Source organism: Ipomoea nil, unplaced genomic scaffold, assembly GCF_001879475.1.
Source record: "Ipomoea nil cultivar Tokyo-kokei standard unplaced genomic scaffold, Asagao_1.1 scaffold3394, whole genome shotgun sequence".
Taxonomy (NCBI): domain Eukaryota; kingdom Viridiplantae; phylum Streptophyta; class Magnoliopsida; order Solanales; family Convolvulaceae; genus Ipomoea; species Ipomoea nil.
Window position 1 is genome coordinate 297,722 of NW_017619822.1, and position 14,949 is coordinate 312,670.

At 38.1% G+C, this 14,949-nt stretch overlaps 1 protein-coding gene across 1 annotated transcript; it reads left to right on the top strand.

The window, feature by feature from the left end:
- Positions 1-13,362: 13,362 nt before the first annotated feature.
- LOC109171086 lies at positions 13,363-14,298 on the top strand. Its single transcript, XM_019320216.1, has one exon. It carries the CDS (start codon positions 13,363-13,365, stop codon positions 14,296-14,298), a length of 936 nt encoding a protein of 311 aa, XP_019175761.1.
- Positions 14,299-14,949: the final 651 nt, after the last annotated feature.

The window sequence follows — 14,949 nt, forward strand, 5'->3', positions numbered from 1 at the left end:
CGTACATCATCCTTGAACCATATCAAGTGTTTCTAACGTGTTGCATGTTTAGAATATCTTTTTGAGCACCGCACTTATAAGCATAACACTTTACCGCTACTTATTCCGTTGCACGCTCTAAGTTGCTTATCTTGTTAATGCTTGTTACTTAGAGTTGAAATTACCAAAGTGTTATTTGCCTTGTGTGTTTTCGAAGAAAGTTTAAAAAGTTAGAGAAGTCTATTCACCCCCCCCCCCTCTAGACTTCTCACCACCCTTTTGGGACCAACAAGTGGTATCAGAGCGGTTGTCTATTTGAGTCAACTTTGACTGCTAGATAGATCTCAAAATCTTTAAGATGAAGAGAGATATGGCTCTTGCTCAAAATTTGCTTTTCTCACTTGATAAATTTGATGATTGGAAAATACGTATGCAGGTGCACTTATCTACTTTAAATGACGAAATGTGGGAAGTCATCGCAAAAGGTCCTATCCAAATTATGGAAGTTAACACTGCCGCCGCACTAACTCCAAATGCTCCACGATATATACCAAAGCCAAAAATGGAGTGGACAAAGGAAGATAGAGGGCGAAATAATTTGGACAACATTGCCAAAGATATTTTGTTCAAAGCGGTCGATGACACCATATTCCCAAAGATTTGAAAGTGCACCACAGCAAAAGAAATATGGGATACACTTATCGGAATCGGTGAAGGCGATGAACAAGAAAAAGACAACAAACTAACCATTGCCATGAAGAGGTTCGAAGATTTCAAAATGCTACCGAACGAAAGCATCACCGACATGGAAGCTCGATTGATCAAAATTCTTGGAGAAATCACGGATCTGGGAAAGACCATTACCCAGAAAGAAATATCGCTCAAAGTGTTACGCGGACTACCTACAAATTGGGATATGAAGGTGACCGCAATGCGCGATCATAGAGATCTAAGGACATTATCTACGGATAAACTCTTTAGTGATCTTAAGGCGTATGAGTTCGAAATGAAGACACGAGTCGAGGAAGAACGTGATGAACGAACATCCGCATTGATGGCCGAACAACCCTCAACATCAAGGTCAGTAGCAAATGATGATTTTTTATCTAACGAACAATTTTCTCTATTTGTTAGGAAATTCAAGAAGTTCATGCGAAAGAACAAAGGATCACCACAAGGAAATTTCTTTCGAGAAAATAGAAGATCAAGAAGGGAACCGGTCGAAGATAACACAAACGTGTGTTACAATTGTAGAAAGCCTGGACATTTTATGGCCGAATGTTCACACCCCAAGGCGGACAAAAATTCGAATACTTCTCCACAGGTGGAATACAAATCCAAGGAGAAGAAACTCAAAAAGGGAAAACGGAAGGCACTAATAAGCGATCCGTTAGAAGCAAGTGAATCCGAAGAATCATCTAGTGACGAGAGTGATTCATCACAAGAAGATACGGCGCTACTATGCCTAGTGGGCAAGACATCCGAACATGAAGAATGTTATATGGCGCGTGAAATCGACGAAGAGGTATCTTCTAGCTCTTTTAGTTCTTTTAGTTCAGTTGACACTTCTTTCCAGACTCAAGAATCATTTCAAAGTCTTATGGAAGATTGTCAAAAAGTCATGGCCACTCATACTCAAATCAAAGAGCGCAATAATACGTTAATTCTTGAAAAGAAAGAAATGTCACAAAAATTGCAAAATGCTCTAAATGAAATGAGTAATTTGAAAGCCGAAAATGCTCGACTTCAAGAAGAGTGCAAAGCTAGAGAGGTTCGAGAACATAACCTTCGGGAAGTAATCCCATCATTTACAAATTCATCCAAAATAATGGACAAAATGGTAAACATGCAGAAACCCGCTGGAGATAAAGCCGGACTAGGCTACGATCCATCATGTTCTCAAACCCCTGTGAAACTGACTAATTCTACTACTACTTTAATTAATAAAGTCCCAGTGGTAAAATTTGTGAAAAGTCAGTATAGCACAATGAGACAAGGAATTGGTAATCAAATTAATGCCAAGAAAAATGTTGCAAAGCCGAATCAAAAATTCAATATCTCGGATAGACAACAAATTTTTAAAAGGCAAAAATTTGTATCTCCAAAGAGAGCCAACGAGTCTAGTGCAACAAAACCTCATAGGAATATGGGAAGAATTCCGAGAATTGGGGCTGGGAGATTATATCCCTCAGAACAAGATTGGTCGCTTGATGACAAACCATGGACCAAGTCCAGATTTGCTCTTTTTCATAGAATCAAGCAACTATCTGCTTCCCAACCCGCACCAAAGCATTATTCGCAAGTGCGTTATGATTATAATGTTTTTAATGGTTACAAATCACATACTCTTGGATCAGTGGGATCTAGGTGGATTTGGATGCCAAAGATTACTAACACAAAAGGACCCAATCAAGCATGGGTACCTAAAAATAATTAATCTTTCTTGCAGGAAATTTGGTATTTCGATAGCGGTTGCTCTCGACATATGACCGGCAATAAAGCTAGTCTAGTTGAGTTCAAAAGTATCGAAGGACCAAAAGTAGTGTTCGGTGGAAACGATCGATATGGAATGACAAAAGGAACCGGCGCAATTGTGAAAAATGGTCTACGAATTGATGACGTATCTTATGTCGAAGGATTAAAATTCAACTTGTTTAGTACAAGTCAATTTTGCGACAAAGGATATCTCGTAGAATTTTACAAAGGCAAATGTCAAGTCAAGAACGAATCTACGAATGAAGTCGTACTAGCCGGATCAAGAAAGAAAAACATGTATGTTGTGGATTGGAGTACAACGAAGGAATCCGTATGCTTGATGGCAAATAGTTCGAATGAAGTTTGTTGGGAATGGCACAGAAGGCTAAATCATTTGAATTTCAAAACCATCAACAAGCTTGCAAGGAATAATCTAGTCGAAGGACTACCCAACATTGTGTTCAAGAAAAATCAAATTTGTGATGCATGCCAGAAAGGAAAACAAATCAAAGCATCATTCAAAGAAGCCGCACGAGTCATGATAACGGCCGCCGAACTACCAAAGAGATTTTGGGCAGAAGCTATCAACACGGCGTGTTATACTCAAAATCGAAGTCTAATCCACAAGTCCTATAACAAAACACCATATGAATTATGGAAAGGGAGAAAACCCAATCTCACCTATTTTCATACATTTGGTTGTAAATGTTTTGTACTTGTTAATGGAAAGTCTCAATTAAAGACTTTTGACGAACGTGCGAACGAAGGAATATTTTTGGGATATTCATCCACCAGCAAAGCGTACAGAATATTCAACAAATCAACAATGGTGGTAGAAGAATCAATTCATGTTGTGTTCGACGAGAATCACGACAAAAATGGCAAAAATGGTGAAGGTAATTGTGATTTGAATAATTCTAATGAGTTGTTCGAAGATGATGTGTTGCAGGAAGTAGAAGAATCAAGTGACATGGGTATTCACCAATTTGAGGCAATATGCAATGAGGAACCCGAAATGTCACGCATGCCTGTTGCACCCGAAATTGCACAAGAAGAAATTCCAGTAGTTGAAACCGAAGAAGCATCCGTCAATAATACACAACAAGTGGAATCACATCAAGAAGGAAACTCTGAGAATCCAACAAATTTCCAACCAAATCAAAAATGGCTAAGAAGTCACACACATGACTTAGTCATTGGAAATCCAAGTGACGGAGTGAAAACGCGATCATCTACTAGGAACCAACAACAATATGCAATGTTCTCATGCTTTCTATCACAACTGGAACCAAAAGAAATTGATGAAGCTTTAGCCGATCCAAGTTGGATAGATGCCATGTAAGAGGAATTAGATCAATTCAAGCGCAACGACGTATGGAAACTTGTTCCAAGACCAACGCACCAAAATGTAATTGACACTAAATGGGTCTTTAGGAACAAAGCAAACGAAGACGGCGTCATTGTTAGGAATAAAGCAAGATTAGTTGCGAAGGGGTATTCACAAGAAGAAGGCATTGATTTTGATGAGACATTCGCCCCCGTCGCACGACTCGAAGCAATTCGGATATTCCTAGCATACGCAGCGCACAAGAATTTCGTGGTATATCAAATGGACGTAAAGAGCGCATTTCTTAATGGCTTACTTGAAGAAGAAGTTTACGTCGAACAACCACCCGGTTTTGAGGTAAAAGACGTTGGTGATCAAGTCTACAAATTAAAGAAGGCATTGTATGGGTTAAAACAAGCTCCGCGAGCTTGGTACGACACCTTGTCGATGTTCTTAATTAGTTGTGGATTCACCAAAGGTCTAGTCGATAAAACCCTCTTTAGAATTCAAGAAAATAATCACATTTTATTAGTACAAATTTATGTTGATGATATTATCTTTGGAAGTACTGATAAATCTTTATGTGAGAAATTTTCTAAGCTCATGCAGAACAGGTTCGATATGAGTATGATGGGAGAATTAAATTACTTTTTGGGACTGCAAGTCAAGCAACTTGAAGAAGGAATTTTCATAAATCAAGCCAAGTACACAAGAGATCTTATCAAGAAATTTGGCATAGATGGAAAATCCTCAGTCAAAATTCCCATGAGTACATCTCAAAAGTTGGATAAAGATGATGAAGGAAAAGACGTCGATCAAACGATGTATCGAGGGATGATTGGATCGTTACTATACTTAACCGCGAGCAGACCAGACATATCCTACTCGGTTGGCGTATGTGCAAGATTCCAATCAAAGCCCAAAGAAAGTCATCTAATTGCAACCAAGAAGATAATCCGATATCTCAAAGGAACAATCAATGTGGGATTATGGTATCCCAAAGAAGGAGATTTTACACTAACGGGTTATTCAGATGCAGATTTTGCAGGTTGTAAAATAGACCGAAAAAGTACCTCAGGGACATGCCAGTTCTTAGGGGAAAGATTGGTCTCTTGGTTCAGCAAAAAGCAAAACTCCATAGCTACGAGCACTGCAGAAGCCGGATATATTGCAGCTGGGAGTTGTTGTGCACAAATCTTGTGGATGAAGCAACAATTATTGGACTATGGGATTAAGTGCGAAAATGTTAGCATTTTATGCGATAATACAAGTGCAATCGCCATAACCCAAAATCCAGTGCTTCATTCGCGAACCAAGCATATTGATGTTCGACACCATTTTATCCGCGATCACGTCGAAAAGAAGGATTTGACAATCGATCATATTCCCACGGAGAATCAAATTGCCGATATTCTCACAAAGCCGTGGCATGATCGAAATGAGCTAAGCAATTTCTAAACTCTTAATTTTTGTTATGTACTGTGTGTATTGCATGAAATCTATGTGACCTATGTGTTTTAATTTGATTTGGTATGTATGTATGATATATGCTTAATTGTGTACATGTTTTCGTATAATTTGTATGTACCTAAATGTGTTATAATTTTATCTTACGGAATCTACATACCTTTTTTTTTCTTTGAAAGTTACTGGCTCTATTACATTGTAGTATCTGTTCATATACTTTCTCAACTTACTGAAACACAAAGAACCAATAACGCCTCCACTGAGGCTCGAACTCATAATCTTCTATATGGAAATCCAACCCGGGTACCATTAGACCACATAGTCCTGGTGTACATTTATTTAATTTGTCATGTTTTTGAAATATTTAATTTGTGTAATTTATTTGCCTAATTTGCTTATTTGAAATTAGTATACAATTTAGGGGGAATTTTCTTTTATTTTGGGTTAATTATGTTAAGTATATAATTAAAGGGGAATTTTAGATGCCTAATTGGGTTTGTGTTAAAGAAAGCTTATTATGATGAAATGTTATGCCCATAAGCTTTGGTTTTCAAAAGTCAAAAATGTTGGCCCAATTGCAAAAGTCAACCAATTTGGAAACTTGTAATTTTACAGATATTAGGTATCTGTCAGATCAGTTCAATTTTTATCAGATAACCTTTTCAGAAAATCAGCTTTATTGAAATATGAAATTGAATTAATTTTATTTATCTGGAGCATATTTATTGGACTAACAGATTATTTTCAAGATATTTTTATCTGATTTGCTCCAGGTTGACGGTTATTTGAAGCACAATTTTTGGCGCCATGTACTCACAAATGAAGTATAAAAATCTGAGCTAGCAAATTTAAATCATGTGGAAGGTCGAATTTATCCTCAAGGAGATCAAGACTCTCTCTCTACCCACTAGAGGGAAAAAGAGTATTTTCACACCCTTTCACCCTCATTCCTAACGGGTAGAAAGAGAAAATCAAGAAGAACTCAAATTCTTCTCGCCGGCCGGAATTCAAGCACAAGGAGAAGCCAAAATTTCACCATTGCTCAAATACCCACTCTAATTTCTCTACTCTAAAATCTTCTACACACAAAAACCCATCAACCAAACCCAAAATCCTACCCAAATAACCTCTCTACACAAAAACCCATCCCTCCTTACCTTATTTTCGGACCTCACTGCCGAAATACCCAAAATTGCACCCAAAAATTTCCTAAAAATTCTTTTCTACTTAAATGGATGCTCATCAAGTGGAGATGGAGTCTTTCACAACCGGAGGATCAAGAAGGTCGAGCCGTGTGCTAAGCGGGATGATTCTTGATGTCAACGACTTCAACAAGCATGTGGAGAACAAATCTATTGGGGTAAAAATTATCAACTCTCTCGAATCTAGTGGGTTGTTAAATTTTTTGCACTTTTAGATATGTTGGTTTCTATAAGGATGAAGTGACCGAACTATATATGAATGCTAGAATAGAGAATGGCTCTATTATTTCTATGATCAAAGGTGTTGATGTAGAAATTAATCTCGGTGATTTTCGGAGGATGTTTAACCTTGTTGAATCGAATTTGAGAGTTGAAAATTATGTGCATGATGTCAATGCCATATGGGCCGAGGTACGCGATGCAAACACACCGTCATCTTCGAAGGTTAATGGTGTTAAAAGAGACTTGAAGAAGGATTATGGATTGTTGTTGGATATTATTCATAAATGTGTAGAATCACGTTATCATTGCCGTGATAGATTGTCTAAGGAGAAATTGATGATTATGGATATTATCTTGAACAATGTTTGTGTGGATTGGGGAGCTTTTATGTTTGGGAGGTTGTGTGAATCTATAAGGAAGGCCAAACCTTTAGTTGATGGATGGTTCCAACAAGAGATTGGTTACGGGTTTGCCGTTGGTGAGATTTTGAGAACGAAGAATGTAACCCTTACAAAAGCCAAACACATTACCAACCATAGCTACTTGTTTCGGCCACCCAACTCAAATGAGCCTAAAAATCCCTCCTTACCCTCAAGCCTACCTAAACCCACCCGAAAGAGAAAAACACCCAACCCTTTCCTAAATCTAAGACAATTTATCCGTGAGCCGAGTAATGAAGGTTCGAATTCTCCCGCCGTGAGATCCAATGAGGAACAACATAGCCACCCAAGCTCTACAACCTTACCCACCCAAAACCCGAACCACCCAAACCACCCCATTCTTGAAAGTCAAGGTTTTGTTGAAGAAAATAGAGTTGAGGAGAATGTTGTTGTGAATGATGTTGTTGAAGTTGGAAGTGATGATGAGACATCTACAATTGGAGCGGATAGTGTACTCTTGGAGGAGTTTAAAAGAGCACTAGATTGGAGATCATGGAGATTGGGAACCCATAGTGTGTTGGCCGAAACAATAGGACCAAATACTTTGGAAAATGAAGAATTTGTGTTGAGTTGGTTGGGCACAAGAGATCTTGCAAAGGCTACCCGGCTTTCGGTGATTAAATCTTGTTTTTCTACCAAGCTTGCCAAAAAGAAGAGAACCGAAAAAGGTGTGATGATTGAAGCCACAACCGAAGAACCTTTAGGAGAATTTGATCCGAATCATATTCGCCGTGCCACCGCCATGTCTTTAGAAGATACACGAAGAGGACCCGGAGAGGGATCTTTGGTGAGAAGTGATGATGTACGGCCCTTAGGATTTGATCCATATCCTGCGAATTTTGAAGATGCAAATATGAATGAAGATTTAAGCTTTGAGTCCTATTTTCCACATCCCAAAACGGAGGTTACGGGATCCATTCTTGAGGAAGGGAATGCACCAAGTCAAGGGATCTCTTTGAACTTGGATGAAACAAGGAATTTGCCAACTTTGCCTCCTTCCTATGAGTTTTATGATCAAGCAAATCCAAGACATCAACCTACTTTACTTCTTTGCTACAACACCGAAGAGGCCGAACCAAGCTTTGTTGATGCAATGATTACAACTCCACAAGATGATATTGCCACATCCCTTGCCAAATTCGAGTTCACCCGTACAACATGAGCCATTGATAAATATTCAAGCCTTAAGAGAAGAAATTGTTGGAGATGTTAAGGCAATTGTACAAGAGTCTTCGGGTGGATTGAGAACAAAGATGGACACAATGGATACAAAGCTTGATGACTACCACAAGGAGATGGTGGATCGTGCTCAACAATTGTTTAATAGGCAAGGCCTATTAAAAACCGAAATTGACACGGCCAAAGATGAATTGAAGAAAGATGTGATGAAGTTGTTCAATGAAATGGCAAAGCATGGGTCCGATACTACGTCGAGGCTCAAACTTTTGGAACAACAAGTGCAAGGTTTACTAACCCAATCGCGTATTCGCATGGATCTTCTAGAGGGAGTGCATGACAAGCAAGATTCTTCCACCAAGAGTTTTCAACGGTTCATAGATGCTGCCGAAAAGGGGGAAGGATTGGCACGTCATTTTGTGCCACAAGCTTATGCGTACACACAACCAAGAGCTCCAAGAGGACCAATAGTTGAACTAATCCAAGAGCTTCAAGCCGTGTAAGTATGATTGATTACCTTAGAGGAACTTGTCATAGCTCGAGTTCTACTTCTCATGATGTGTTGCCACCAAGGCCGATTGCTCCAATGCCACAAATGCCGAAGCCAATTGCAACAAGGATACAAAAATTGCAAGAGCTTCAAACGGAGTTCGGACATCGAAGTGACCAAATGAGTGATGGCGGAACACTTGACGAATGCATCTTTTGGCATGAAGCCGGAGTGTTGAAAGGAGATAATATAAGAGAGGCTTATGGCAACTACATCACTGGGCAAGTGACCGCACCGTATCAACACAAAGGGCTAGAAAAGGACTTCAAAAAGCTAAGAGAGTTCATCAATGCGAAGTTGAAAGGGAGGTAACAAGTTTGATTGACAAACCAATTTTTGGTGTATAATTTATTTTAGCTAGCACATTTGTTTTGACATCCTATATATGCTAAGCTAAAATGGGTTGAAATTGCATGATGAAACTATTTCGTACCATATGAAGTAAGTCCTAGTTAATTTATTTATTTTGTGTTTATGTCACAAGATTTTAAAATTGGACTTAGGAATTACATGTGAGGCGTACAATTGAGAAAATAAAATTGAAAGGGGGAAGAAAAATTAAAAGATAAAAATCAATACGCAACCCCGCGTTATAGTCTCAATATACGTTTAGGATTGTCCAAAATTAAAATCTCTAAGTCACAATTTTTGTTAAACCCGTCAATTGGCTAGTCGAAATAAAATTGATTAAAAAGAAATTATTTTTCAAAATTGACAAAGCCAAAATGACATGGGTATAAGTTTCGGCATCATCAAAAAGGGGGAAATTGTTAGGAATATATTGTAAATTTTGATGAGCCGAATGTATTTTTGAAAAATCAAGTAGTCCCCAATTTTATTCTATTTGAGTCAGTCCTAGTCTACGGAGTATGGTGCACCTATATCATGCAACCCATGTACAAGTCTGGAAAATCATATTTTGATTTTCGATGTTAAGCGGGATTATAGCTTAACATAATTATGTTGCGGAGAAGTTACCAAGAACCATGCTAGAGGAGTTGGAAGAAACGCGTTTGAGCTAAGCTAAGTGATCTTTAGTTCGAATCTCAAGTGAAGTAATTTTTAAGCTTGCTTTGGAGACTAGCTTGGACCGTATGAGAGACTAACTCCACCGTATGAGAGACTAGCTTCACTGTATGGGAGACTAGCTTGGACTGTATAACCGTATGAGAGACTAGCTCAATGTATACGAAGACCATATGGGAGACTAGCTTGGACTGTATAACCATATGATAGACTAGCTCAATGTATACGAAGACCGTATGGGAGACTAGCTTGGACCGTATAATCGTATGGGAGACTAGCTTGGAGAAGTATGAGAGACTAGCTCAAAGTATACAAAACTGTATGGAGACTAGCTAAAATAGAGACTAGCTAAAGAGAGACTAGCTAGAATGGAGACTAGCCAAGGAGAGACTAGCTAATGGAGACTAGCTAAGGAAAATGCACAAGTCTCACAGAAGCCATGCACCATATGGAGAAACATACCAAGTATGGTGGACTAAGCTTGCAATTCGAAACAGAGCATCTCACCATGAACAACAATGGAGTTTTTACAGAAGTTCCAGTATAATATTTTACAAGGAACATGAAGGAGAAAATATCTGATATATATTTTCATCTGAACATCAAGTTTTTACGGTGGAACCGGAGACGCTCGAAGAAGGCTGATTTGCGGAGAAATAATTTTATACTCAAGCAAGAATCAGCAGTTAAATTATTTGATCAACTTGACATGTCAGAGCATTTATGAAGGAGAAGAAAATCAAGCACGCCGCGCCGAACTTATTCAAATTTTGGAGGCTACAAAATTCAAGACACGGCAACGGGCAATTTATTCAAATCATCTGACAAAAAGGAGAAATGACATCTACCTACAATTGCAGATCAAGTTGACAAAATTATCAGATCAACTACAATTCAAAATGGACGATCAAGATCGAAAGTTGATCAACGGGCAAATAGCTTTCTTTGGCTATAAAATGCCCAAGCAGACTTGAAGACAAACACGACTTGAATACGGCTGAAAATTGAGATATACAAGCAAGAGAAAAGCAAGCAATATTTATATCAGCCAAGAAGCAATATATTGAGCTATACACGATAAAATTCAAGTCTGAGTGAGAGAGAAATTTTATTTCTTTGTAATATTCTCTACTGAGTGTAGAAAGAGGGCGGAGTAACTAGAGAGAGTGAAAAACCCTGGTTGAGTGTAGCTTTGTGCGTAGCACTCGTGGCGAAGGGCAGAGTAACAAGAGGAGCTTGTGAAAACCCTTGGAGGACGTAGCTTTGTGCGTAGTTCTCGTGGTGTAGGAGTACAGCTTGGTGCGAAGTACTCGGGGAGGCGGAGTAACAAGAGGAGCTTGCGAAAAACCTTGGAGGAGTGTAGCTTTGTGCGAAGCACTCGGAGAAGTGTCGTTGGGCACTTATTCACTATTGTATCTGGGTGATCGAAGAATAGTGAATTTCCTCCTTGAAGTGAAAGGAGAAGAGTGGACTAGGAGGATTACACCACCTTTGAACCACTATAAATCTCCCTCTCTATTTACTTACTGCTCATATATTTTGTGCATGCTTATTCTAACTGCGAACTAACCCGATTACGATTTATCGCATATCTTTATCTATCTGGGTTTGATAGTTCCCACGTTTGCATGCAAGCCAAACTTTACGTACATCATCCTTGAACCATATCAAGTGTTTCTAACGTGTTGCATGTTTAGAATATCTTTTTGAGCACCGCACTTATAAGCATAACACTTTACCGCTACTTATTCCGCTGCACGCTCTAAGTTGCTTATCTTGTTAATGCTTATTACTTAGAGTTGAAATTACCAAAGTGTTATTTGCCTTGTGTGTTTTCGAAGAAAGTTTAAAAAGTTATAGAAGTCTATTCACCCCCCCCTCTAGACTTCTCGCCACCCTTTCGGGACCAACATACATCAACTGTGGACGAGGATGGTTATCCTATATATCGCAGACGAGACAATGGCAGGTCTGTCATGCGCAATGGTATTCAGTTGGATAATAGGTACGTAGTACCACACAATAGACATTTGTTACTAAAGTATAGGGCTCATATTAATGTGGAATGGTGTAATCAGTCCCGTTCAATCAAGTATTTGTTCAAGTACGTAAACAAGGGCCGTGACAGGGTTACAACAGAGTTTTACAAATCCAACGCCGATGACGAAAGTCCAAAAGTTATTGATGAAATCAATATGTTCTATGATTGTCAGTATATCTCTCCGTGTGAAGCAGTTTGGCGATTGTTTGGATTTGATATACAGTTAAGGGCACCAGCTGTTGAGCGATTAAGCTTTCACTTGTCCAATCAACAAAGTGTTGTATTCGCAGATGATGATCCAGTAGATAACATACTAAGTCGTCCAACAATCTTACAAAGCATGTTCTTAGAATGGTTTGAGGCAAATAAAACCTACCCAGATGCAAAACAACTTACATATGTCGAAATGCCAACTAAATTTGTATGGAAGAAAGATGTTAGGAAATGACAACCAAGGAAAAGAGGATTTGCAATAGGTAGAGTTTTCTATGTGCCACCTGGTACAGGGAAGATATTTTATTTGAGATGTCTTTTGAATAAAGTAAAAGGGCCCACGAGTTTTTTGGACATAAAAAAAGTAGATGGTGTGCAATATGATTCTTTTAGGGATGCGTGTTCTACCAGGGGATTAGTAGACGACGACAGGGAATATGTTCATGCTATAGAAGAAGCAAGTCAATGGGCGACCGGTGTTAATTTGAGAAGATTGTTTGTCACACTATTAATGTCAAATTCAATGGCAAAACCTGAAGTTGTGTGGGAAGCTGCGTGGCACTATTTGGCTGAGGATGCACAATTCAAAATTAGAGCTCAATTGGGGATTACAGGTAAAATTTTCTATTTGTAATTTCATTTTGTACAGATTAATTGTATACACATACTTAAAATATGCGATTGATTATATTATCACAGATTTGATTTTATCTTAAGATGAGAAAAAGAATTTTGCACTTCGGGAGATAGAAATAATGCTTTCTGCTATCGGAAAGAGTTTGAAAGACTTTCCGTTGATGCCAATACCGGATTTAGAGATTCATGCTAGAACCACCAATCGTTTGATACAAGAGGAATTAGCATATGATATTAATGTCATGAAGGAAGAGAATGAAAAATTGGTGTAGCAACTCACCGAAGAGCAAAGGGCTATATATGGAAATGTTTTGCAAGATGCTGAGAACAATCTGGGAGGGTTGTTTTTTGTTTATGGATACGGTGGAACGGGAAAAATATTCTTATGGAGAGCATTGTCGTCTGCTTTAAGGTCAAAGGGTGATATAGTTTTAAATGTGGCATCAAGTGGTATAGCATCTCTTCTATTACCAGGAGGTAGAATTGCGCATTCGAGATTTTCAATACCAATTGCTGTTAATGAAGATTCAACCTGCAACATCAGCCAAAGCAGTCATTTGGCACAATTGATAATGTAATGTAAGTTGATCATTTGGGATGAGGCACCGATGATGCATAAGTTTTGCTTTGAAGCTTTAGACCGTAGTATGAGAGATATCATGCGTGTCAAAAATCCAAATACCTTGGATATGACTTTTGGTGGCAAAACCGTGGTGTTAGGTGGAGATTTCAGACAGATTCTACCAGTCATTCCAAAGGGCACCAGGAAAGATATTGTTGGAGCAAGTATCAATGCATCATATCTTTGGAGAAGCTGTAAAGTATTTAAGCTAACAAAGAATCTCAGGCTAAGGTCATTGCAATCAGAAACTGAAGTTCAAGAGATTGAAAAATTTGCAAAGTGGATTGCTAATATAGGTGATGGAACAATTGGTGAGTCTTTGCATGGAGAATGTGAGATAAATATTCCTGAAGAATTTGTGCTAACTTGTGTTGAGGATCCAATTTCTACAATTGTTGATAGCATATTCCCTATGTTTCGCAGAGGTCATAGTGATATTGAATACCTAAAAGATCGTGCTATTTTGGCACCAACATTGGATATTGTGGATGCAGTAAATGAATACATGAATGACTACAATAATACCGAAGGAAGGACGTATCCCAGTTGTGATTCGGTCTGTAAATCTGATTCAAATGTTGACATGCTTGCTGATTTGCACACTCCAGAATTTTTAAATGGATTAAGGTGTTCAGGAGTTCCAAATCACTCATTGACTCTAAAAGTTGGCTCTCCAGTTATGCTTCTGAGGAATATTGATCACTCATTGGGGTTGTGCAATGGCACAAGAATGATAATTTCAAAGTTGGCAGATCATGTTTTAGAAGCTCAAATACTATGTGGTGCAAGTGCCGGTACAAAGGTCTTAATTCCAAGAATGTCCTTAACACCTTCTGATCCAAGATTGCCTTTTAAGTTCCAAAGGAAGCAATTTCCACTAATGTTGTCATATGCAATGACAATAAATAAAAGCCAAGGCTAGACACTATCCAACGTGGGTTTGTTTTTGAAGAGACCGGTTTTTAATCATGGTCAATTGTATGTGGCAATGTCAAGAGTGAGTAATCATAAGGGATTAAAAATTCTTATTTGGGATGAAAATGTAAAATAAAAAAAAAACCACTACAAATGTCGTATACAAGGAAGTATTCAATAATGTTTAATAAACTTTCATTTACTTCGCTATCCATTTATTTTTTTGATAATTATGTATACATATTGCCGTGCACCGCACGGGTGCAACTACTAGTAATAAGCTAAAGTTGCAATTTAATGACCCTAAACAAATCAAAATGAATGTGCAAAATGAACATTGTAATTGGCAATTAAATTCAAATAATTTAACAAAGCATGCACCAGAAATTAAGATTAAGCATAATTTGAAACTTGGGACTCATAATTATACTTGTACTCATTTATGAACCAAGAATCATCTATAATAGTATTCATTTATATAAGTTTAAGTAGTAAAAACATATGAGTTGTAGTAGTTAAAACATATCAAGTAGTATTGGCAGTAATGCTAATAGGAGTTGCAGAGAGAACATAATTTTTGACAAACCAACCATGATTAAGCTCCATATAGGCATCCACAAAGAATTAATTTTTGACACTTTACCGATCAAAACAAAAA

Excerpts from the sequence above, each read along its gene's own strand:
- LOC109171086 (XM_019320216.1), top strand. The coding sequence starts at position 13,363 with ATGATGCATAAGTTTTGCTTTGAAGCTTTAGACCGTAGTATGAGAGAT.